Raw genomic sequence first — 24,821 nt, 5'->3', positions numbered from 1 at the left:
GGAGTGAATACTGTACAGACAGTAGCGGCTAAAGGGCATTAACAAGTAAAAGCACAGGATGTCCCGCCTTTGCTTCATTACCATTGGCTGTCGGAACTGACCGAGAGATCCGATTGGTGAAAATCACAGTCAATCATAGCAGTTCGGTTTGGCTTTCCTGGCTTGACAGCTGTCACTGTACGCCGAGGTCAAGGGGAAAGAAGCATGGCTGCGTTGTTTAGAGGGTCACGAAATTTATTGTTAAGGTGGAATAAGCATGTCAACCTTGCCTCTGGTAACGTATTCGCTTATGTTGTCAGTTTCCTCGTGCCGTTTTTTCCGTTTTACGAGTGTGTGTTGAGGGGGGAATGCAAGCGGAACATGTTCTGCTAAAGCCTATTAGCTAGCTTGTTAGCCCTCTGAGGAAAGTATGAGTACTTGCTGCCCATGTCAGTTAAGTGTTTCAGTCAGGACACAATGTCCCTGAGATGGTCACCTGCTGTGTGGTGGTCAGTCAGGACGTTAGGACATTGTTCGTAACGGACATGAGCATAGTGAAATATGATGCTATGGCCAGCAACAGCTAATTTAACTGACATGATCTCTTTATAGACCTCTATGTAGCTATGCGTTAGGTCTGTTTAGGGTTTCACATTATATTAGTTTGCTTTAAGCGATGCCAATCACTATAATGTAGTTTGTTCTACACTGCACAAAATCACGGATTAAGCTTGGACTGCAACACTGTCACAAACCCTACTCAATCCACTCCTCCCTGCCCATCCCACAGTGCAATACACAACTATGTTTCTGGATCAGGAACAGTGAATATTGATTTTTAGTGAAATTCAGGGTCCACTGTCAGGATGGCCCCTGCTTCCCTACATGTAACCATCTGCATGTAACCCTCTGGTGTTGAAATAGTGGTGTCCGTAACTCTGTTATGAACCCTGTATGTTATAGTTTATCATTTCAGTGAAGGTCCTTCCTCTTAAGTCTCCACAACTTGGAGCCACATTACAATGCTTTCCCACTCTCACCCAGTAGTGTGTTTGCTAAACAGTTGTGGTCTTATCCCATTCCTGTACAGTCACTTTCAAAGTCCACTTGGAATAAGTAATGCCAACAATGGCCTCAAATTGGTTGATATGCTAATGTGAACATATTAAGATAGCACTTGACAACATTGCCTGGGTCAGTACATATCAGTTCACGTGGACCTCCCCAGTTCATGTAATGGATTTTCATGAAAAAAAAAAAAAAAGAAATTCATGGGACCTTACAAAATTTTATAGCTCTACTCCAAATACTTTTTTAGTTATGAACTTTTGAAGTTTGTCCCTCTGAACTAGATTTTCACTGGATGGGGTTGAAATTTGTACTGAACATCTCAGAAACCCGAGGGATAATTTGCAACATGTATTCATGTAAAAATTTGTTTCTGGATGTTCTACAGTAATCAAACTAGCCTAATAAAACTTTTTCTTTAATTTTCAAAAAGTAATGACTCAACTACTTGTCACTTTCTTGAAACCAAATTTTGATTCTGTGTAGTACTAATATAGTTATGATATTTGTACTATGTTTTTATTGGGACCAGGAAATTTGCAAGTTATAGCTTGTAATGGCTTGGTTTGTTGTATACTAGATGATGTCAACTTGTTCTGTGTGTCTGGACAAAGTGTTAATCTTAGTTCCTTTGCTCAATACACATATATTATTTGTAAGTATGTAATATATGATGTTTTTATGCAGGACTAAATAGCTTCTAGATGTGATCAAAATATACTTAATACTACACACAAGCAAAATTTGGTTGCAAGAAAGTGAAAACTAGTGGACATATTAATTTTTGAAAGTTAAATATTGTTGTTCAGGTAAAAATGTATTCATTTTTATTCATTTGATTGCTGTCAAACATTCAGAAACAACTATTATGTGAAAAGTTTTTATATGATTTTCTTCTGACACAGGCAAAGTTCTGAATTCTGGGTGAGCTGGCGTGGAATGACCCTATATTCAATGCTTTGTCTTGGTTGGTGTGGGTCTAGTATGGTTAAAAAAATTATGTCTCTCTACCTCCAGTATGTTAGTAAGTAAGTAAATTATATTTAATTTTTTTTTTTTTAAGTAAATTGATCTTAGGCATTCACTAGTTAGGCTTATATTACACGCTAAAATTGAAAAATTTGTGCTGAAAGGACAAGTCAGTCAGATAGATTGTAGAGTAATTAATCTGCAGAAAACTAAAAACAAATCAGTTATTTATTCAGTGCAAAACATTTCTTGGTTGCAGCGTCTCAAATATGAGATTTTTCTTTTTGTCTATTTTATATCTTTGTAAACTGAATAAAATTTAGAATAGTTTTAGACTGTTTGTTCACCTTGGACTTAGAGAAACAGTAGAAATTATGGACTAAACAATCACAAAACATAATCAACATATTAATTTGGAATGGAAATAATAATGTATTTATTGTATTGTATTGTATTCTCTTCTGTTTTACACTGTACCATTGTTGGTTCAGTTCACCATGTGCAAGTCAGTGTTGACCCTGAGTGAGTGTTGCACCCTTACTAAGGACTATACAAGACTGACATAAATATATATTTGGGCCATGCAAAGAACAGGCTAGAAAATATGGTCAGAAAAAAATTATATTTTGGACAGCTGAAATATGTCATCAGCTTTAACTACAGGAACAATGATCATATACTAAAGCATCGCAAAGCAGAATAAATGTATTTATGTAGCACATTTCATACCCAGAGCCAACCCAAAGAACTTCATAGAGTACACAGGCAGAAGCACAAAGCACAAAGAATAAAGAATAAAATCGGTAAAACACACAGGCAAATGCACAAAGAATAAAATCGGTAAAACACACAGGCAAATGCACAAAGAATAACACAAAAACAAGCAAACTAAAAGACAGAGAGTAAAAACAAGAAAAACATACAAGGAAATACAAAAGATAAATAGAGCAGTTTGTAGAAGTAGGAAAACTCAAAGACAATAATAACAAGTGCAAGTTTGTGTGAAATCAGCTGTGCAGGTATTAAAAAAATATAGATCACCCACGTAAATTACAGTGCAATTAATAAAAAGCAATGGTAAACGGGTATTTCTTTAGTCTGGACTTAAAAGTAGTCAGCACTGCCTCAAGTCTGAGCTCTTCTGGCAATTTGTTCCACATTTGTGCAGCAGAGAAGCTAAAGGCAGCTTCACCATCTTTAGTTTTGACTCGGAACAACCAGTAGTCCAAAACCAGTTTGATGGTGAGAACAGAGTCTTTCTTAATTTCTTCAAAAACTGTGACTTAAGTTTTGTCCTCATTTATTTGGAGAAAATCTTGGAACACCCAACTACTAATTTGTTTCATGCACTGTCCCAGGGAGTCTATTAAACTGTACTTGTTTGCTGACACAGCTAAGTATATTTGTGTGTCATCTATTTATGTGTGGTAAGAAACCTTAAAGTTTTCTATAATTTCTGATAATGGGAGCATGTAGTAGTAGTAGTAGTGTAATTGTCAATGTGATATGAAATATGATATGTTTATTTTTTATAAGGATGATATGATACTCAATTTAGGAAAAATGGGTGCAATGACAAAATATATGCTGAGGCCACTTGTCTTCCTGGTGTAAGCATCTGTTCAGTTGTTGTTTTTGTTTTATAGATAATATAATTGCACAGTTGTAGATACTCACCTTACTAGATGCTGATGTGTCATTAACTGTGTGTGTGTGTGTGTGTCTGTGTGTGTGTATTTGCTTTGGCAATTTTAGGCCAGCATTTGAGAATATTGTATTCTCTTGAAGTCAGTGTTAAATGTTTATCATCATAGATGTAACAGCATTGTGGTATCCTTCTGCAGTAGATGTTGAAAGGTTGGCTCAATTAAAGGTAGGGCTTTTTTGTTTGGCCATTGTTGTTGTCTGGTTGGCCCACCGCCAGAGTTTCCACTCTGTTTAGTATCTGTTAACCTGGCTGGACCTTGGCTGAGCCAGCAGTGTTTAATAGCTTGGCCAGACTGCCAAAATGCTGGTGGTATGTTACAGCAGAAAGATTTGCTCTGTTGTTAATGATTCTAAATACAGCATTTCCAGCATAATTAGAGCATATTTACAGTTGCTTCACTGCCATTTTACCTGACAGTCATTAGCCAAGGAGACCCAAGCTCTTCATAGTTGAACTACAGTTGTAAATGGCTTTATTAGGCAAGTAGGATCAAACTATAACTGCTACAACAACACAATGTCATTATAGATAACTTATGTATGCTATTGCACAAATCATTTAATTTCTCTACAGCTTCTCTGAAGGTCAAGATGTTTAGTGTGAAATTCATTTGTCTTTTTCTTGTCTATAAGATAAACGAAACATCTTACCACTTTTCTCACACTTCTTTTTGCTTTCCTTTCTTAGTGTCAACGCGATCAATGGCCTCAAAAACACCAGTGGGGTTTATTGGCCTGGGAAACATGGGCAGTCCCATGGCCAGAAACTTGTTAAAAAACGGTTATCCTGTTATTGCCACTGATGTCTTCCCTGAGTCCTGCAAAGAGCTGCAGGACCTGGGTGCCCAGGTAATGCAGTAACACATTACATGTACACATTTAAACCCTTATTTAACAGGCCAAATCAGCTAAGAATACACTCAATATTGACAAGTATTAACAAACTGATGAATACACATACATCCTTCTCCCACTTATTCTTTGAAACTCACTGTACTTCTAAGAACAGTTGCTAGGTGAACAAACTACATGTTTCTGAGCTGACAGGTTGTTACAAGCGAGAGCTATAATTAAGGTGTTTCTTTTATGTTGATGATAATATGCACGTGCAATGATGACTCCAATTTTCAGGTAGTGGACTCCCCGTCAGAGGTGGCAGAGAAAGCAGACCGCATCATTACAATGCTGCCGTCAAGTCCCAATGTCATAGAGGTCTACACAGGCCCAAATGGCATCCTCAAGTGAGCAAACTTTACTATCACACTCTTTGACAGTTGTGACATTCATGCAACCCAACCCTACCTCTATAAAAATGTGTTTAATGTAGAAACAGAAAGGCTTGGCTTGACAAATTTTCTTGTCTGTACTGTACATGAAGTGCTAATCCCTTTTGTTTTGCCTTCTTCAGAAAGGTGAAGAAGGGAACACTGTTGATTGACTCCTCCACCATTGACCCTGCAGTTTCAAAAGAGATGGCAGTCGCTGCAGAGAAGATGGGTGCTGTGTTCATGGATGCTCCAGTGTCAGGAGGTAATGTCTCACCTAAAGAATTAGTAAACAAGTGCGTCTTTGTGATTTGCTGTCTTACACCAATGGAGCCCATCTCTGCAAATTTGATTCTGCCTTAAACACTGTGTTAAACCTGTCCCAGCTTTTGATAATGGCAACTGTTAATTGGCAATTTGTCATAGTGCCTGACTCAACAAAAATGGAAGATGATGCTGCTTATGCAAGCTGTGTTTAAAGAGAGGACACTACATTTTTGTAAATGGTTTGTCAGGATTTCTTTCTCTCTCTAAGAGCATTGCAACTGAACAGGTTATTCAAAGGGAATGAGGAGACAGTGTCAAGAGCAGGATCAGACTGCTAGTTTGTTCATTTGAGAATACCATTCATGGTGTTAGGCCTATGACCCCCTCAGACTTGCTTCTGAACTGTCTTACACTCTTTTGTATATCTAAACTATGGGACCTTTTGGGTTAGTGCTAGGACATGGGTTGTAATTACTGAGCAGGGCCAGCCAGTAGGTGCCCTTCGGAGATTTTTATTGCTGCTTTTGACCAGGGGTCTTAAAGGCAAGGTTAAGGTTTCAAGTCCTCATTATGTTGGTGCTGTCTGCTTGTGACGGCTCCTTGACAGAGCACAGGATCACCAGTCGTCCTTAATGGGCTGAGCCGCAGAGGAGAATCCCGTGTCAGAGCTTTTCATGTTGATGGAGCCGTAATGGCGGGTATCCCATGTTAGTGCCTTTCATGTCAGATAAAGAGTCATAAAGAGGAGAGAAACTGCCCTCACAGGGAGTGCAGGAGAGGAGAGCAGGGAGATAAGACATGAAGGAGACACACTGCAGTAAAACTGTCCATCTCTCTATCTCTGTCTTACTCTCTTTCTCTTTTAAACACACACACACACACACACACACACACACACACACACACACATATCTTTTGATACAGGCATGCAGTTATGGTATTCTACATCCTGATACTCCCGCGTATCAGACTGCTAACTCTGATCATAGTCTATTTACTTTTTATTGCACCGTCTTTTCTTCCATGTACAACACACACTGTAGCTCCCTCCCTCTCCCATACAAACATAGACTTGGCCCACACGGGCATGTTTACCAGCTGGCGTCAACAGAACAGACCGACTGCAGTCAGTGAGATCAGCGCCTTAAGCCTGTTACTCTCCCTTAACACACACACTGTTTACATACTAAAGACAGTGCACAGTTTGTGTGTGCAGTCCTCTGTGACGGTTCTTCCTCTCCTGTCTCTTAACTAAGCCTCTTTTACTAGCCTGAGATGACCAATGATTTACCTGCTACCTCTGGCCTCTGCAACTAGCTCTGCAGACACTCTTCTCTCTCTCTCTCTCACACACACACATGCACACATGCTGCATGCACCCACCCACTCATTGTCACCTCTGGGCATCCATAAGTCATATCCATAAGTGCATACAGCTACTTTAGTGCAGAATAGTAGAAAATTAATTCAGATCAATTTTGAATTTCAGTTGTAATTCTGATAATCAGTTTAAGTCATTTATGATGCTAAAACATTCACGAGCACCAGTTTCTAAAATGTAAGCATTTTATATTATTGTAAATGGGAAATCGTTGAGGTTTGGACTTTTGTTTCTGTAGACATAACCTATAGCTTTGGGAACTTGTGATGGGCATTCTTCACCATGCTCTCTAATTTTATAGACAAAACAATTCATTAATTCATCTAAAAAATAATCAACTGATTGATTAATGAGGTAGGTTGCCGACCTAAAATGCACACTCTGAAACATTCAGCCCCACTCTAAGCTAGGGAATGAAAGTTGGTGGCGATGGTGTGAACCTGATAAGCCAGGATGAATGTGGCAACTCAACGGGAAATAGCAGAGACTTGAATCCCTCACCCCACTTTCCACATGTCTGGGTGGGATATGAGGTTACATGCTGTGTTCCAACCAGGAGATGGCACCCTACCCAAGTTTGCATGTGTGTGTGTGTGTGTGTGTGTGTGTGTGTGTGTGTGTGTGTGTGTGTGTGTGTGTGTGTGTGTGTGTGTGTGTGTGTGTGTGTGTGTGTGTGTGTGTGTGTGTGTGTGTGTGTGTGTGTGTGTGTGTGTGTGTGTGTGTGTGTAAGAGAGAAATGTATGGATCAGTGTCAGCTCAGCTCTATGACCACTAGCACTCTTAATACAATATAACATAAAGGTAAAATGGAAATACTTCAATATTGTCTCAGTTGGATTCCAGAGACACAGTTATATGTGATTATATCCATGTTATATTTTAATAACGTAATTTAATATATATTGGATACATTTGATTTAGTTGATTTAAGGAAAGACACAGTCCATTCAAATTGTATTTTTGTTCATTTAGAATAACAACACTCAGTACAGACATACTGTGATCTCCTGTGCTCTCAAACTTTTGCAGACGCAGCCTATTCTTATGGTTTCTGTATTTGTCTTTATTTTTAATTTAGATTTTTTTTTTTATATAAAATGAATCCTTTCGTCTGTGTCTGTCTGTCTGTGTGTGTGTGTGTGGTGTGTGAGGTGGTGCATTTTACACAGAAATCTGTATTTGTATGTTGTGTGCGTCACTAGAGGTTTGGCAGCCACCCGTGGGATCTGAATTGCAGTCATAACCCTTCTTAAAAACAGCAATCAAAAAAAAAAAAACTTTCACTTTCTTCTCATTGGCATCCTGCTGGCTGTCTTTCTTGCACATTGACCAGTGTCTTGGCTTTAGCCCTGCATGACCCAGCCGTGTGGCACACACACACACACACACACACACACACACACACACACACACACACACACACACACACACACACACACATCCACACAGGGTTGTAATCTTCATGCAAACACTTTCCTGAATAGACAGAGTTATATTAACTTGAGACACTGGCTCTTCAGGCATGCTAACATATGCTTGCACACACACACTTCTACCACTGTCTGGTGTCATTAAACGCGTCCGCATGCAAAGTTGACCCACAACAAAACAAGCTCTGATGTCACAGACCCAGGGTGTTGGCACAGCGATGGCAAAAATAGGAGGTCTGGCTAACAAGCGATGGGGTCGTTAGCAGTAATTACCCAGAATGCCTGTGTTTGTGTCTGTGTGCCCATGGTGGGCTGCCACATTGCTAACGGACGATGGCTTTAAAAAGGCCCTAAAAAACCTTTCATTGTGTTTTTCCCAGCGCTGGGAAAGTAGCTATTGGTTCAAATGAAAGCGAGAAGGAGCCTCGCTGTTGTGGAACCATGGGCACTCGGGCTAATGTTGCTTGTTTGCGAGGCCTTATAATCCTCGGCTAACTACCTATTTAGGCTGAGTCTCAACACCACTCTAATCATATCCATACCACATCAACTGAAGCCTGAGTGTTGCAGTGTGTCATTTGCTGACAGTTTGAACGTCATCCTCCAGCCTGCAGGAGCTTGTTCGAGCCAACGCTGGCACAGTTTGTTCGTCAATCAACACTGCCAGTCTGCTCCTCTCCTGACTGATCTAGGCTCTGTTTTTCCCTCCAGGCCTACAGGACCTGCAGCTCCTTCCACAAAGATCATCTCTGACTTTAGCTTTCACTCTGGTTCAAACAGCAGAACGGAGATAAATTCAAATAATTGTTATTCAGTTTTACAGAACTTTCAACTGTATTACATGGTCTTCATCATTAGATTTTTTTTGTATACTCACTATTTAAAGGACAGGAATCAACTTTCATGTTTAACTTTGAAGCCAACATAGACAAAAAGTCTAAAAGTGCTATAAAATCCGAACAGTTACTGAGCTTGCATATCAGCCACGGCCATTGCAATGACAACTGAGCAAACTCCATCTGCTGATTAAGACTTTGTAATACAGTTGAAAGCTCCGTAAAAAGCTCATCATTATGGGATTGTCAAACTTTGTAATTCTTGACAGTGTTAAGGAGAACTAACTGAAGTGGAAGAACTGTTAAATGGACATTGGATTTGGAGAATTCATTTATTGTGGCAGCAGCTGAATTCACAGTATTCCTGAGGGCTTATTGTGTTCCCTAAAGAGTCACTTTGCTTCTGTCACAAACTTAAATTAGCCCCTTACCCACTTATTGTTCTCAGCATAATAAATACTCAGCTGTTTAGAGCTGAAATGATTAGTCCACTAATAAATTAATGGATTGACAGAAAATTAGCAAGCAACCATTTTCCTGATTTTCTTTGTGTTGTATGATAACAAACTTAGCATTTATGTGTTATGCAAAAAAATACATGTGAAGATGTCACCTTGGGCTTTATGAAGTCATGATTTTTTTTAATTACATTTTATAGACCAAATGATGAATCATTTAATTGACAAAATAATTTCCTGATTAATTGATAATGAAAATATTTATTATTTGCAGCCCTAGAACCGTTTACAGTCAAGCAGTAAATTGAGATTTTGAACACGCATCATTTTATACTATCTTTAATTTCTACATCAGTCAAAGGCAAAGTATTACACTGTTGTATTTTTAGCACAAAGCAGTATACATATTTTGAATAGTACGTTTTTCATTGCATTTTGGGAATTTATTACAGTGCATAAAGTTCAAACCTAAATAATATGGCAGAAAATACATTTGGTGATCTAGGCAGCAGATTTGGAGTGATTCTGGACACATTTTAAGACTAACGTGTTTTTGTGAAACCTGCCCCTGGTATGTGTGGTCAGAGGAAGGAGCAGGAGAGCACCCAGGCCAACCTAATCCGGTCTGAGAATGGGATTAATTGACAAGATGAGTGGGGGAGCCTGAGGGCAGTTTAGTGAAGGTTAGTGATAATTCTGTGACACTGAGTTAAGGAATCAGCTTGGATGGGCAGGGGGTGGTGCTGTCGCAGTCTGTCATGTTGATGGCTAACCAGCACTAGAGCGAGTCAGTGGTCCAAAGACTAGATTAGCATAACAAGGCTTTCACTGACGGGTTTTGGTGACACAGAGGGAGAATGTGTGCGTGTGTGCGGGGGGCCAGTGGGAGGATGTAAGTGACCAGGGATGGTGGTGATGGGGGGACTCTAGCCTATGCTCCAGATGGAGGTAGACCCACAGCAGCTGGGGACTGGCTCTTACATCTCTGCCCCTATGTCATCTGTTGTGTGTGTGTTTGTGTGTCTGTGTGTGTGCGCGCATGTGAGTGTGTTTGCGGACAAATAGTCAGCTGGTGTATGAGTCATTCAAAAAGTCGCTGTCCGTCAAATGTAGCCCAAACGTCACACTGCATGTCACTTATCTAAAAGGGAATTAGCATTCTGTCTTTATGAAGGACAGTTTCTGCACCTCAACCGTGTGAGTGTGTGTATTTGTGTGTGTATTTGTGTGTGTGTTTGTGTATGTCTGTGTCCCTGCCTGCTAACAGCCTAATTGGGGATCATTATTAACTTGCTCTATCCTAGATGAGTCTCGTTGGGCCAGGGAACAGATTGATTGTGGATCTCTCCTGCTCCCTCCATCCTCTGTCACCTATCATTGACCAGCCTCTCCCCTACGGAATAGAGCAGTTACTGATGATGATGATGATAATGATGATAATGATGATGATGTGGGCTGGTCTAGTGGTCAATGAAAAGACATAGCAAACTAAACCCTTAAGGCTGTAGAAACTATGTTGACTCTTTCCTCATTTTTTTTTCCAAAACCCAAACTTTCTCCGGTCGTCTGCTCGCTCAGAGTTCTCATGGAGTGTTTGTGTGCAGGAGTCAGGAGTTCTCATGGCTCTGCGCTTGTTAACTGGAGCCGATAAAGAGTCTGTTTTTAACATAACAGAGGAGCATTAGCAAAGTTGGCAGATGAACTATTGAGAGTGCTGATTTTTTGTGTGTGTGTGTTTTTATGTGTGTGAGTGATTTTGGTTAACGCATACCCTCTTACTGTTTCACTTATTTACTCGATATCCGTTACGCTTTTTACAGGGCCTGTTTGGGTTTTTAATTTGTTTGAGAAAAAGATCTGCCCTTGGGTGTAATTATAATGGTGGACCACATGAGGCTGCGTTGTTGGCCTGTAAACATCCTACCCCTACTGGCTTACACTGCAAGAAGTCAACTCCCATTGACTCAAGGCTGTAACACTATTATGTGTGAAGGCTCTTTCAGTCTGAATTATAGATGACTGCATCTGAGCCAAAACTTTAACCTTACATGTGCATATAGTTAAAAACTTCGTAGAAAACGAGGTAATATATTGCCAAGGCCAGAGTTTGTTTACACCAACTACATTTGGACTTGAAGGTGTGACATGAAATCTGGCATATCCTTAAATCTTTCCTGGCATTCTCACAGTTAGAGCAGTTACATTATCATTTGAGGAAATGAGGTGTTTGAAGGAGTGCTAATGATATTATAGGTGTTGTTTTGCTCTAAGTGTTTTTCCATATACTCTGGGGTAAAAAAGCAGGGTTGTGGCACTCTGTCAAATGCGTCATTCATTACCAAACTCTGGGAACATCCCTTCTTCTGTGTGTATGTGTGTCCGTGACTCTGTGTTGTTTGTGTAGCCTCATATTCACAAATGTAGTTTAATTTAAACCCACCGCCAATAAAAAGTGCCTACTGGTTTACATGCGGCTCGTAACTCTGAGACACAGCCTCAGAAGCTCCAACTGACGTCTTATTGGCGGCTAGCTCTGGGATCTGCACCTGTCCCTGGTACACACACACACACACATACACAGGGACACACACACACACAGATACTGCATGCACATGTACGCAAACATTCCCACTTACTTTGTATGCACAAACGCCACTTCAAAAAGAGCCCAAGTTTAAATGGTTATAAGGTTGTCATGAATTGCTTTGGTTGATTCTTTCGTGTGTAATGAAAGAAGTGCTAATGAATTCAGTGTTCACGACAAACAGGCCAAACCAAAGTTGTTGCTCTGATCTTCCTTTGCCTTCACACAACCAGTTTCATCCTCTTACGCTGATGGTTAATGCCTGTTGTAAGAAGCCTGCTGTTAAGCATCTGTCCTAATAGCGTTTGATTGCTTGCTTATTAACTTGAATCTTGTTAATAGAGAAGATCAGATGAAGGAGCTGTCTATATGTGTCTGCAACTAAACAGAAGCACGGACCACACACAACAACACATGTGCACACACATAGAGATATTTACACTCCGCGCGGCGCCTCTCGTCATACGTCATATGACGCACTGTGGGAGCCATTTTCATTCTCCTCCTCCTCACCCTTACACTCTAGAAAGAAAAAGCCGCAGAGTAGCTCATCAATAGTCCAGCCAGCTTTAGCATGGGCAGAGAATATTTGTGCTGGGTGATTTGGGGGTGAGGAGGTAGGCACCCACTCCTGAGCCAACCAAAACTTGTCCCTTGGAGCAGGATGAAAGAAAGTGACCGAGGAGAGGCGTGACTGTTTCCCAGGGGAATTATTTCCAGAGGACGGATTGCCTTCTCGACATTAAAGTGACACTTTCGTCTTTACTCTCAGTCTACTCCCCTTTCCCTGTATGCCTTGTTTTAGCACGCTCACATAATTATATTATTCTGAATGTATTAAGTAGATTTTGGTGTGGCATTATACAGTATAGCCTATATAACTTTTTCTCTCTTGGATGTACCTCCATCCCTCCTCTCCTCTTTCCTCTCCATCTCTCTATCCTATATATTCTATCATAGGTGCCCCCACCCCGTATACACGCACACATACACACACCTTGTCTACCCCCCTAGGGGGCGTCCTGTAGTTGTGCAGTGCTAACGATCCAGGACTGTCACTCCCGCTGGGATGGATGAGCCGGTGGACCCGGTGTTCAGGAAGCCTCATTAGGATTCCTCTTTAATCCGTCTCTGACAGGACCAGCTCGAGAACGGGACGTCCCCTCATACACACACACACACACACATACACACACACACCACACACACACAAAAGAAGTATAGACACTATCATAGACTCATGTCACATATGCAAACACTTTAGTGCACTTTAGTCCTTGCACAATAAACAGACTCACTGATACCCCCGACACACACACACACACACACACACACACACACACACACACGCACGCATTCACACGCACTCATACATACGCATTGTTATGCAAATGATGTGTTATTCTTCCAGCACAGAGGATCTTCCATCATCCCGATGTCACTGCTTATAGAAATCCACTACAGATCATAAGAGCTTATTATGGGTGATTAGTTAATTTGAGGGAGGGAGAGTTGGGAGGTAGAGAGAGAAAGATTGTTTTCCTTCTCTGCTGTCAAATCTACATCTCTCTACTTCTTTTTTTTTCTCTTTCTCTCTCTCTATCTCTTCCCCCCCGTTCCTATTTCTCCTTCTCCTTCTTCCTTCTCTTCTTAGTGAGATATATTGATCAGCACGTTGACTGTGTTATCAATAATCTCCTCTTTAGTCGTCCGCGAACAGTGATCTCCACTAATGAGCCAGCGCAGTTTTCACACTGCTCTTTCTCTCTGTGTGCGTGTGTGTGTGTGAGTGTGTGAATGAATGAGATAGAGAGAGAGAGAGAGAGAGAGAGAGAGAGAGAGAGAGAGAGAGGGCTCAGCCTGCAGCATGAAAACAAAAAAATGAAAAGGGAAAAATCAGATGAAAGCTGATATTATTGGCTGAACTTTCACAACTACCTGTAATTAAACAAAACTCTTGAATAGTTTTGTATCTATTCCTTCTAAGTGTAAAGTTAACATTGTCAGGAGAAGTTCTCGGACTACTTCACCACTGTACTTTATACACTACATGGGTGTTTAAAATGATTTGGTCATGAAGATAATATAGTCTAAACAATCTCTGAGCTTGTCTGCTAATAAATAAAAACTAAGAAAAGACGACATGAAGTAACAAGAAAAGTGATAAATCTATGATGTCTATGGTCTGTGGACCATATGTGTGTATGATTGGTGTGTGTGGCGGCCTTATGTTAGGCGTGCGTTTGCTGTGGTCCATCGGCAGCTGCCGCAGCGTGGGCTTTGGGCTTCATTATGTGGCCCTAATGACCTCCTGACAGCTCATCACTGACACACACACACACACAACATACACATACAGTGTAGTGGCATCATCATATACTTGACAACAGTACAGCCAATTAAAGAAGGGGGAGGGGAAAAAAAGAGATGTACATTTATGTTTATGGGTCATGAAAATATTCAGTTGCTCTCCTCTCCTCTCCTCTCCTCTCCTCTGCAGTGAAGTCTGATAATGTGGTTTCAGCTGTTTTGTGTCTGGTAATTCCCTTTTAATTATTAACACTGACATTATTAGGCTTTCACTATTAAGAGGCCTTTCATTAGAGTTTGACGACACCCTAAAGAGAGATTTGATCTCTCTCTTCCCTCTCTGCCTCTTCGTTTTCTCCTTTGGTCTATCACTTTGTGTACGTGTTCCTGAAAGAGCTGCTTCTCTCTGAATTTCCACAACTTTTGGCCTCTGTAGTACTTTTCAAATAACAGTATGTGATCAAGTGTATATGTGTATACGACCAATTGATTGTGTTAATGTTTGGGGCTCATCACTCGCATTTAAGTGACAGTGCCATTTCGTGCTGGGTGGAATCCACTCTGAAAAGGGGTTATTTCTGCATTAAGGACCCTGTGGGGGGGGTGTTGCATCCTACAACATGGCACGCTCCTTAAACCATCGGGCATGGGGAGGGACACCTAATTGAACATGATAAAGTGTAAAGTTAATTACCCCTCACGCCTGTCACTGATACCCCCATGAGACGGCCTGGCCTCAGGCACAGCTGTTCGTGTGTGTGTGTGTGTGTGTGTGTGTGTGTGTGTGTGTGTGTGTGTGTGTGTGTGTGTGTGTGTGTGTGTGTGTGTGTGTGTGTGTGTGTGTGTGTGTGTGTGTGTGTGTGTGTGTGTGTGTGTGTGTGTGTGTGTGTGTGTGTGTGTGTGTGAGTGTGTGAGAGACAGCGAGAGTCGGGTGACAGGACAAAAGGCAAGGGCTCCCACGAGAGTTGTGTAGTGGATGATGGCAACAATCGGCTTTTAAAGATGCCTCTGTCCCTCTGGTGCACCACTACTTAACACGCCTGTCCCACTATGAGTCTCACACTCACATACACACACAGAAAAGTGCACAGCTGACCTTTTAGACACAGTTGGTAGAGTTGAAACAGTCAAGAGGTTGATATATTGTCTTCTTTTGTGTGGCAAATCCATATACTTTATTAGGACAGACCTACTTCTGCTGAGTTACAGTATGATCCATCTGCACTTTGTGAAATTTAACTTACTGTTCAACCTTAATATAAAGTTGCCGTGTGTTGTAGGCCTACAGACCTGGGTCGGGCTTTTTCGGATACTGGGGATTGATATGTCAATTGTGTGTCCTATGAAGTATGTGTTCACCTCAGTTAACCTCAACCCTGTGTTTGAACATATGTTGTGTGTGTTTAGGTGTCGGGGCTGCCAGCTTGGCCAAACTGACCTTCATGGTAGGTGGAGTAGAGGAGGAATACAACGCTGCACAGGAGCTGCTCACCTGCATGGGTGCCAATGTTGTCTACTGTGGACAGGTTGGCACTGGACAGGTAAGGACATATACAAGCACATACAAACTACATGCCTTCTCTCTTTTTCCTTATTTCACTAATTTCTGTCACTTACATACAAATAACCCCACACACATAAATACACTCACTCATATGCAAATATATAATTAGGTTAATTGGGTTTTTTTTTTCATTCAAACATACACACAGACATTATGGGTTATATTTTTATTATGTACATACAATAGTGTAGTAGTAGTGTGGTAATAGTAACATACAAGTGTATTGAATTAATAATTATCCAAATTGAAGAACTCATCAGCAATATACTTGAAACGTTTAGAAAGTGTAAAACATGAACATGAATGGACTTTGTCTTCAGTCTCATTTAAATCACATAAAAAACAAAGCTTTTTCTCTTTAGGGAGACCATTAAACCTGCCTGTTCCTATAGATCATCATAATGTAGCTTGACATAACTGTGCACACACACTACTGGTTAAAAGATTCTTCACGTAAGGCTGCAATTAAGGACCTTTTTGCCTTATAGAACAATTTGTCCAACAACAATTTGTATAACCCTAAAGATTTTACCTCACTAATCCTGGGATTAGTCTGTGCAAAATGTCCCAGTTAAAGATCTGTTTAGGTTTATTCACTAGTCAGACTATCTCACATTTATGTCTGATGTACCTTTATTTTATTATATTATCTGTTTACATGTTGCCTCACAGACCCCATTCATTTACAGATAAAATGCTCTTTCCTCTTTCTGTTCAATCCTCACCAGGCAGCAAAGATCTGCAACAACATGCTGCTGGCCATCGGGATGATTGGGACCGCAGAGACCATGAACCTTGGCATTAGGTATTGTCAGCCATTGCTGCGCTAACATTTTTCCCACCTGTACTGCTAAAGGGAAAAAGCAAGATGGAACCGTGTTCTTAGTGGCTACATTTACGTGGGCATCTTTATTTTTTCTGTAGGAGAGCACAGATAGAAAATCTGACACAGGGTTACCTGTAACTGGCCTATATAAACCCTGACAATGAATTTTTAACATGGAAATGTAGCCTTAGGTTAACTAGGGTTCATTGGGGTTCATTTTTCTTATTGAAGGATGTGGAGATGTGAAGTCAAAAAAGTTTTGCTACATTTGATCAAGAGATGTACCATGAACAGCATGAGCGGCACATGCGAAGCTCCTACATTTTAGCCTTGCATGAATACTACTATGAAGTCGCCCTCAGATATAGCCATCACTATAAAACCAATTACTATACCAGTGATAAGGCTGTAACTGTAGCAGTAATTTACTACTTCAATACAGGTTTAGAAATGTGTGCGTGCATGTGTGTGTGTGTGTGTGTGTGCAGTTTATGGAAGTGCAAAGGGGTCAGTCCAGCCCAGAGTCGGAGCCGCCTGTGCTGGAAAGAGATGGATGAGGGGGCAGAGCCACAGACTCTGATTTACATCTGCTGATTGAGCTCTCACTAGTATCCTGTCACACCCCTGTCACTGAACACCGCCTAGAAATCCCATCATTCAGAATACCTCATCCTTGCACAAAGCCGCATTGGCCAGACGGCTAAGGATGATGGGATATGAAGTCCCCTGAATTAAAGCAGTACACTGAGATAGGGCTCAAAATCATCTAAGGATTCAAAATGACTATGGGAGAATTTAAGATTGAGAAAATAGAGCTCTTGATCAGCGTGATTGCTGCCAAATTTTCAATTAAATCATTTTAGGAAACTATACCTGTTTATGCGTATATATTTTTTCCCCTTGACCTTGCATTAAAGTACTGATTTCCTTCAGAATATCCCTTTTTTTTTTGGAAGGGAACTAGTTTTTCTACAGTGGTCCTACACATCAGTTATTCTTCACATGAATGAAATTACCAGCGTCGTCAGATTAGTTTTTCACCTTAGGAGTGTGAATTTATTATCTACTCTGTTTATACATATCCCTTGTCAATAATAGACTGTTTCCTCTGTTCACCATCTTACTATATGTGTTTTATGGGCTTTGCAACTTAAATGGTGTGTGCACCCATTTTGTGTGTGTGTGTGTGTGTGTGTGTGTGTGTGTGTGTGTGTGTGTGTGTGTGTGCATGCGTGTACGTGCGTGTACGTGCGCCACTCTTCTCACAGTGCAGCTGTGTTAGTGCGGCTGATTTATCTGCGCCGAGACAGAGGAGGAAAATTGGCATGAGCAGTTGCACATAAATCCCCCCACTAGGCTTCTGAAATATGGAGGCATTAAGGGAGCGACACAGATTTACACATTGCCACAGTGTCTGTGATGCACACACACACACTTAGACACACAGATTTACATCTAGAGACACTGAAGGCAGCAGTTTTCTACCAAACTACAACAACTTCACTCACAGTGCATATAATTATAATGTATACCTATGAAATAAAATGAGAATAATAACTACAACATCCCATTCACTTTGAATGTGAATTATTTTTTATATCTTTGTAAGTCTGACCCATATTCAGTCTTCATTGTGTGTGTGTGTGTGTGTGTGTGTGTGTGGTGTGTGTGTGTGTGTGTGTGTGTGTGTGTGTGTTTCTGTGATTCCCCGTCTTCTTACCAGCCAATCTCTGGGGCTTTATTAGAGGGTTTGACAAAGACTGTCATCGTTTAAAGAGAGCCCACACCCTTAAATCTCCCATGCTGCATTGCGGCCTCTTATGCAGAGAGGACGTTCTCTTAGGCGTTATGTGTGCTGACACACACGCACAGACACACACACAACACACACAGACACACACACACGCACACACACGATACAGTCCGACACAAAGGAGACTAAGTACTCACAGCCAATTTACAGGAAAACGGCAATAACATTTTATCATGCTGGACTTGGGCCTGATAGAGCTGCCCTTTCTTCAAATATGTGTGTGTGTGTGTGTCTCCTTACCTGTACATGCAGACAGACACACAAGCACACACTCTCACACACACAGTTCTGTTCGTGGAGCTAATTTGTTGATCTCAGATGGAAGCTCGGGCCGTCTCCAACAGAGCGTGACGTTCTCTTAGTGCAAGGAATGGCCACGCATGACAATTATGAGAGAGAGAGAGTGCACACACACACACACACACACAACACACACACACACACACACACACACACACACACACACACACACACACACACACACAACCTGTCTTTCTGCCTTCTTTTCTTTCCTCCTCTTTCAGCTTTTCTTCTCCATCCTTATTTGCTTTACCTCATCAATTTACCCTGTTCTTTTAATCCCTTCATCTGCCTCTTTTCTGTCCGCTGTAATTTCTGTATGCAGCCATCCAGTGAGTGAAAGAGGGGGTTGAGGGACTGTAGCAAGAGAGGGGCAGTGGTGATTTTAATGATGCACGTGAAGATGAAAGGAGAGAGACGACTGGCTCAGGAAGGGATATGAGACTTTTACGGTTTACGGTTCACCTTGCACGACTGTGTACCTGCACTCATTCATGCATGCAAACATGCGGTCATTGATGCACAAGTAGGAACGCACACATTTGCTCCTTTATTCATTTTGTGGGGAGAACGGCAGGCGAATCAAAGGGTGACACAATCCTTTGTGTTGAGAGACAGAAATAGGTTTGCCACAACACACAGGAACACTAACACCTCCTCCTCCTCTCTCCGTAGCTCAAATGAATTGTGAGCATATGTTCCGATGAAGATTAAAGTTGGGTGATAAATGTGCTTGTTGCCTCTATAAATGGGATAGTAAATGCTTGTGTGTGTGTATACGTGCTCGTTAGCTCTTTAATGTAATAATAAATGGGGAACGGGTTGGGCTGCTTCTCTCGTGGCATCAGACCAGGACGAGGAGCTAATCGCAATGAAAAGACAGTTAATATCAGCGCTGCAAATGAACTCCACCTGCTCGAGCTCCCAGCACATAAACACCTAACTACCCTCCCCTCGTATTTTCATCCCCACTTCCATCTCTCTCACATTTCTTTAATCAACAGCGGCATCGAGCAGCAACACGTTTGTTTTACCGTTTGTGTCTGTGTGTTTATCCATGTCAATCTTGTTAAAGCGTGACATGTCCTCTTCTCCACGCAAATTACCGCAGGCGAGGAACAACACCACTGCGTCAGCTAATAACCATGGCTGTGTGTATGTGTTTGTGTATGTGTGTGTGAGAGTGTGTGTGTGTGTGTGCATGGAGAGCAGGAGGGGAACTTCATTGATTTATCGTTAACAGAGGACAACAGCTCCCCGTCAGCGTCTCTGGTCGCTATAACAAACGATCTGTGCGCTCGGACGCGCTTTATTGTAGCTCAGCCAGTAACCTTTTCAGCTGCTGACCCAGAACGCAGGGAGGGGCTGTCTGTCTGTGTGTGTGTGTGTGTGTGTGTGTGTGTGTGTGTGAGGAGAGATGGGGGGTTTGTGTGCGATGTCAAACATATGTCCCCCAGAGTCCTCAGACAGTTAGGTGTCAGCGGGGAAGATGGTGGGGGGGCGGAGGAGAGGAGAAGCAGGATGGCGAAGGGATGCTTATAGACATAAACTAAAAAAGCCATCATGAGCGAAACTGCCATTAAAAAAATTGCGAGAAGAAATTGCGAGCTAAAACACATGTTTACACACACATGCATGCATGCAGTGTCACTTATGCCACATTTCCAATAAAGAATTTAAAAAAATGAGGGAGTCTGACACAAAAGAGACGGAGAAAAAGGGAGGAAGGAGACGTGGAGAGAGTGTAAATGCAATTCCCATTCTTAATTAGTCAGTAGACAGCTAATAAAAACTGTGGTAGTAATGGCAGAATGAGAGCCAGGTGGAGGGAGGGAGGGAGGCTGCTGGCCTTAAGGACCTATGATGGTTTAATAGTCATATTGAGAGCAGAATAGAGTTACAGGCCTGTAAGTAACAGTGAAGTGAGGCAGCCAGGGCTTGATGTGGTCAGCTTTACACTGGCCCTTAAACTGTTAATATACAAAAGCTGCACTACACAGGCAGATAGTGGCTCCCTCCCTACTGTAAAGCGCGGCACTTTGTTTCACTCCCTGCTTTCTCTCTGTCTCTACTCTCTTTGTCTCATTTGCTTTTTGCTTCTTCATGCCACAGCCTGGAGATTTGTCCTCTTGCATATGAAAGTAGGTTGCTGCAAAATGGGGCAGCAGAAGTAATGTGACGCGCTTCTATATGTGACGGCGAGGTTTATGGCTCCCCAGTGTTGCTTAACCACTTCTCCTCCTCCTCCTCCACTTTCTTTTTTCATGAAAGAGGGGATGATGAAGGATAGATGTGCTGGTAAACATCAATACTGCATTAGCCAGCATTACAAAGCCTTCAGCCATTAACACTGAGGAATGGTCGCAGCCGGGCATAAGGTTCAATGGGGGTCACTACAATCACCAGGCGCCCCCACACCCATCTTTCTCCATGTTTCTCTTTCGCCCTGTTGTAAAAATGAATTCTATAATCGGCGTTCTTGTTCCTCCCATCCCTGTGTGTCCTATATCCTCACTACTTCTTGCATAATTCCTCTCTCCTTTTTTTTTTTTTTACCTCTACCATGTATTCACTTAGCTCATAAAGTAAAATGGAAATATAATTATCTGTTCATCGATTATTAATCTTCTTTTCCCCTTTTTCTAATTTCCCCTTTCACAGAAGAGTCAGTAATATTACTTATGCTTCTCTTTGGGAGACATTTCTACTGCACTTCATACAAGGGGATGTTCTCTGGGCTTTCACCGGCTAATATTGTAAAAAGTTTCCTTCGTGTGGTCATTGTAGTGGTCAAACCTCCAGACACTAGTCTGATCTTCACTCTGATGATTACCCATGGCAACAATTCCAAAGGAGAAACTGACCTCCATTTTCTTCACCTTCTTATTCCAGACTGGGTTTGGATCCGAAGCTGCTGGCGAAGATCCTCAACATGTCTTCAGGTCGTTGCTGGTCCAGCGACACGTACAACCCAGTCCCCGGGGTCATGGAGGGAGTCCCCTCTGCCAACAACTACCAGGGCGGCTTTGGAACCACACTAATGGCAAAGGTACAAAACCTGCTGCCCTCTGTCTCTGTGTCACGCTGTCATTTCATCTTCAGCTGTGACTTAGGTCTGCATCATTATGATTTGTTTCATTATCAATTAATCTGTTTTTTGATTATTTTTGGGTCTATAAACTCAATAAATAACAAAAAATTACTTTAGAGCCCAAGGTGACATCTTCAAATGTCTTGTTTTGCCCAACTAACAGTCCAAGACACAAATGTATTCATTTTACACTGATGTAGAGAAAAGTAACAGATCCTCTGTTGAGAAGTTAGAATCAGCAAATATTTGCCATTTTTACTCGATAAATGACTGAAATTCAATCCTGAAATTCATTAAAATTGCTGCGATTGACTAAATTGAACAACTGACTGATCATTTCAGCTTTTACTCCAACTCTGTTTCTTTCTTTCTTTTCTTCATGTAGTGTCTTTTTTGTCCGTCTCTCAACTGTGTCATTTGCTTTGTTTCACTTCTAACTCTTCTTTTGTCTCAGCGTGGTACTATCTGCTCTCCTCTTCACCAGTCCATCTGTGACTCATTGTGTTCCTCTTGACTTTACTGTCACTGCATTAGCTCTTCTGTAATGGTTAGTCTGTGTATTATTTAGTGGATCTGGGTGTCTGTTAAATCACTTACAATGTCTGTTCTGGATACGTAGCCTGTGTAGTTCTATCACAGCTTAAGAAATCTGATAATTAGAAATATTTACTTACAATCGCATATCAGCCGTTAGATAAAGACAAAGAGATTATTATCTTGATCCATCTATCTGACACTCTGCCTCTCTTCCCTTCTGTTTCTAGGATCTTGGTTTGGCCCAAACCACTGCCACCAACACTAAGACACCCATCCCTCTGGGTTCCCTCGCCCACCAGATCTTCCGAGTCATGTGCTCCCGCGGCTACGCTAACAAGGACTTCTCATCTGTCTTCCAATTCCTTCGCGAGGAGGAAGGACAGTGAATGTAGGGGGAGCACAGCTGACTGTGATTTTACCATACATACACACACATACACACACACACACACCACAACCACACACCCCAGTGCCCCTTATCCCACTATGCTCAGGAGAGACTAAGGCCTTGCTCTCAGGCACAGACCTGCGGTCCAATTAACATACTGTATGTCGACACGTGTCCCCTCATCGCATTAGCTGAATCATATTTTCAATTCATGGCGCTCCCTCTGCATGCGGGGAAATGCTAAAACTGACCTTAGATCAGTATCTAGAGACAAAGCAACTCTCTTCCCAGTCTGGTCTGATAGGCCAGAGCTGGGAAAATGAGAGGTAGGATGAAGCGCTGCAGGTTTACATGTAACTCTGCATGTAAGTATGTATTTCAGGATGATTGATGAGTAATAATTTCATAAATGTTAAAAGTTGTATGTTGTTGTCAGGTTTGTGCTTTTTGCCTACTACCCAAATAACCTGGATGTGTCCCTGTTAAATGATAGAGGACAAAAAATTAAGAAAAAAAAAACAGAAGCAAGATACAATAAAGAGTCACATAGTGGTGGAAATGTTTTTGAAGAGGCAGTGCATAACAGGTTTGGGTGATACTTTCGCTGGTGGAAAAAAAAAGTCCTACATTCTCAGTACTATATTTAAGGTAACCAAAACTGGCAAGACTATAGGCTCAAAGTTTACTCGTTTTGTTACATCTCTTTGTTTCTGGCAGGAAGGTGGTGTCAGTCACTTTGGTGCCTCTTGAGACTTCCTGCCAGCGTGCATACTTGTTCATTTCATTGTTCAGTCATCCAGTTATTATTTTTAGCATGTGAATACACTAACGTTACAGTAGTTTCAGGTCTTTGGTACTACATTTAAGTCTCACTGGATCGACCAGTTCTGTTCTACTATACTTTGAGATAAATATCTGGTTATTTTTGCACTGTGTGCATCGCAGTGCGATGTGCTGGGCTATTTTGATACAATTACAGAATCTCTTTGAAATGACCTCTCTTCTTTACTGTCTACATCTGCTTATTGAGCCACTGGAGTATTATTTTGTGACCAACACTGTTTAAATTTTATACTGTTCACTACAAAATATTGTTCTCTTTGTTTAGCACTTTCTCTTGCCCATTTTTACTTTAATTAAAGTCTGTCCTTGCATATTTCTCCTCTCTCTCAGTGTGTATGACCCATGTGTAAAATGTCGGTGAGGAAAGGTTCCTCCTTGCCATGAGCAAATGTACATAATGTATATTTCACATTGTTGTGTAGTATTGAAGAGGAATCTTAAAGAAATAATGTTTTTTTTTTTTTTTTTTTAGTAAAATCCATTAATAGTGTCTACAGTTTGTCTTTGCTCTGTGAAACAGATCCTCAGTCATACTGTAGCCTAAAATAAAAGATGTTCTGTGTATGAGGTGTTTGTCCTTTTTTTATGATAAGTACACTATGTAAACTCCTCTCAGTGGTTTGCTTTATTGACAAAGGTGCACATTGTGAAAATAGAGCTTACAAATTACATTTGTTAGAGATAGTCCAGCTGTGATTAGTTTAGTAAAATACAGCGCTTTTGAGAGAGTGGCCATGCAACCATGTTGAACCTACTGTGTGTCTTTGTGCAAAGTAAACAGGGTATCAGCAAATCAAGATGGCTGATGTGGCCATCTTTATTTTAAAATGAACCCAGATGACAAAACACATGTTTATGCTCCCTACTGACAAGACTAGCTAGCAGCTCAGTGAAGCTGCACAGCAATGCTTTGAGTTAAACGCTAACATCAACATGCTAACATGGTGATATTTAGCGATAAAAAGCCGTGGGTGTCACCAAAGTGATTACAGTTCATCCTGAAGGGGACATGAACCATGGCAGTCTGTCCAATAGAGATATTTCAGTTTAAACCTAGTGGTGGATCAACATATACCAGCCAATCATAATTTAGCAGCAAATTTCTATTTCACTCATACAATCACACCGGCCATTTACTGTTACTGGACTTGTGTTTGCAGAAAAATTAACATTTGTTATCTACTCTATTTGTCCTTTCTGCTCAT

General features: G+C 41.3%; 1 protein-coding gene across 1 annotated transcript; it reads left to right on the top strand.

Moving 5' to 3' along the window:
* Positions 1–152: 152 nt before the first annotated feature.
* Positions 153–24,180, top strand: hibadha (3-hydroxyisobutyrate dehydrogenase a). Its single transcript, XM_056398889.1, has 8 exons — positions 153–274; positions 4,412–4,572; positions 4,855–4,964; positions 5,132–5,253; positions 15,662–15,795; positions 16,547–16,623; positions 21,650–21,806; positions 22,613–24,180. The coding sequence occupies exons 1-8, from the start codon at positions 205–207 to the stop codon at positions 22,769–22,771; spliced, it is 990 nt and encodes a 329-aa protein (XP_056254864.1). The 5' UTR covers positions 153–204; the 3' UTR covers positions 22,772–24,180.
* Positions 24,181–24,821: the final 641 nt, after the last annotated feature.

The sequence above is a fragment of the Seriola aureovittata genome, chromosome 16, assembly GCF_021018895.1.
Source record: "Seriola aureovittata isolate HTS-2021-v1 ecotype China chromosome 16, ASM2101889v1, whole genome shotgun sequence".
Taxonomy (NCBI): Eukaryota; Metazoa; Chordata; class Actinopteri; order Carangiformes; family Carangidae; genus Seriola; species Seriola aureovittata.
The sequence above is the reverse complement of the archived record's forward strand: the minus strand, read 5'-3'. Positions and strand labels throughout refer to the sequence as shown.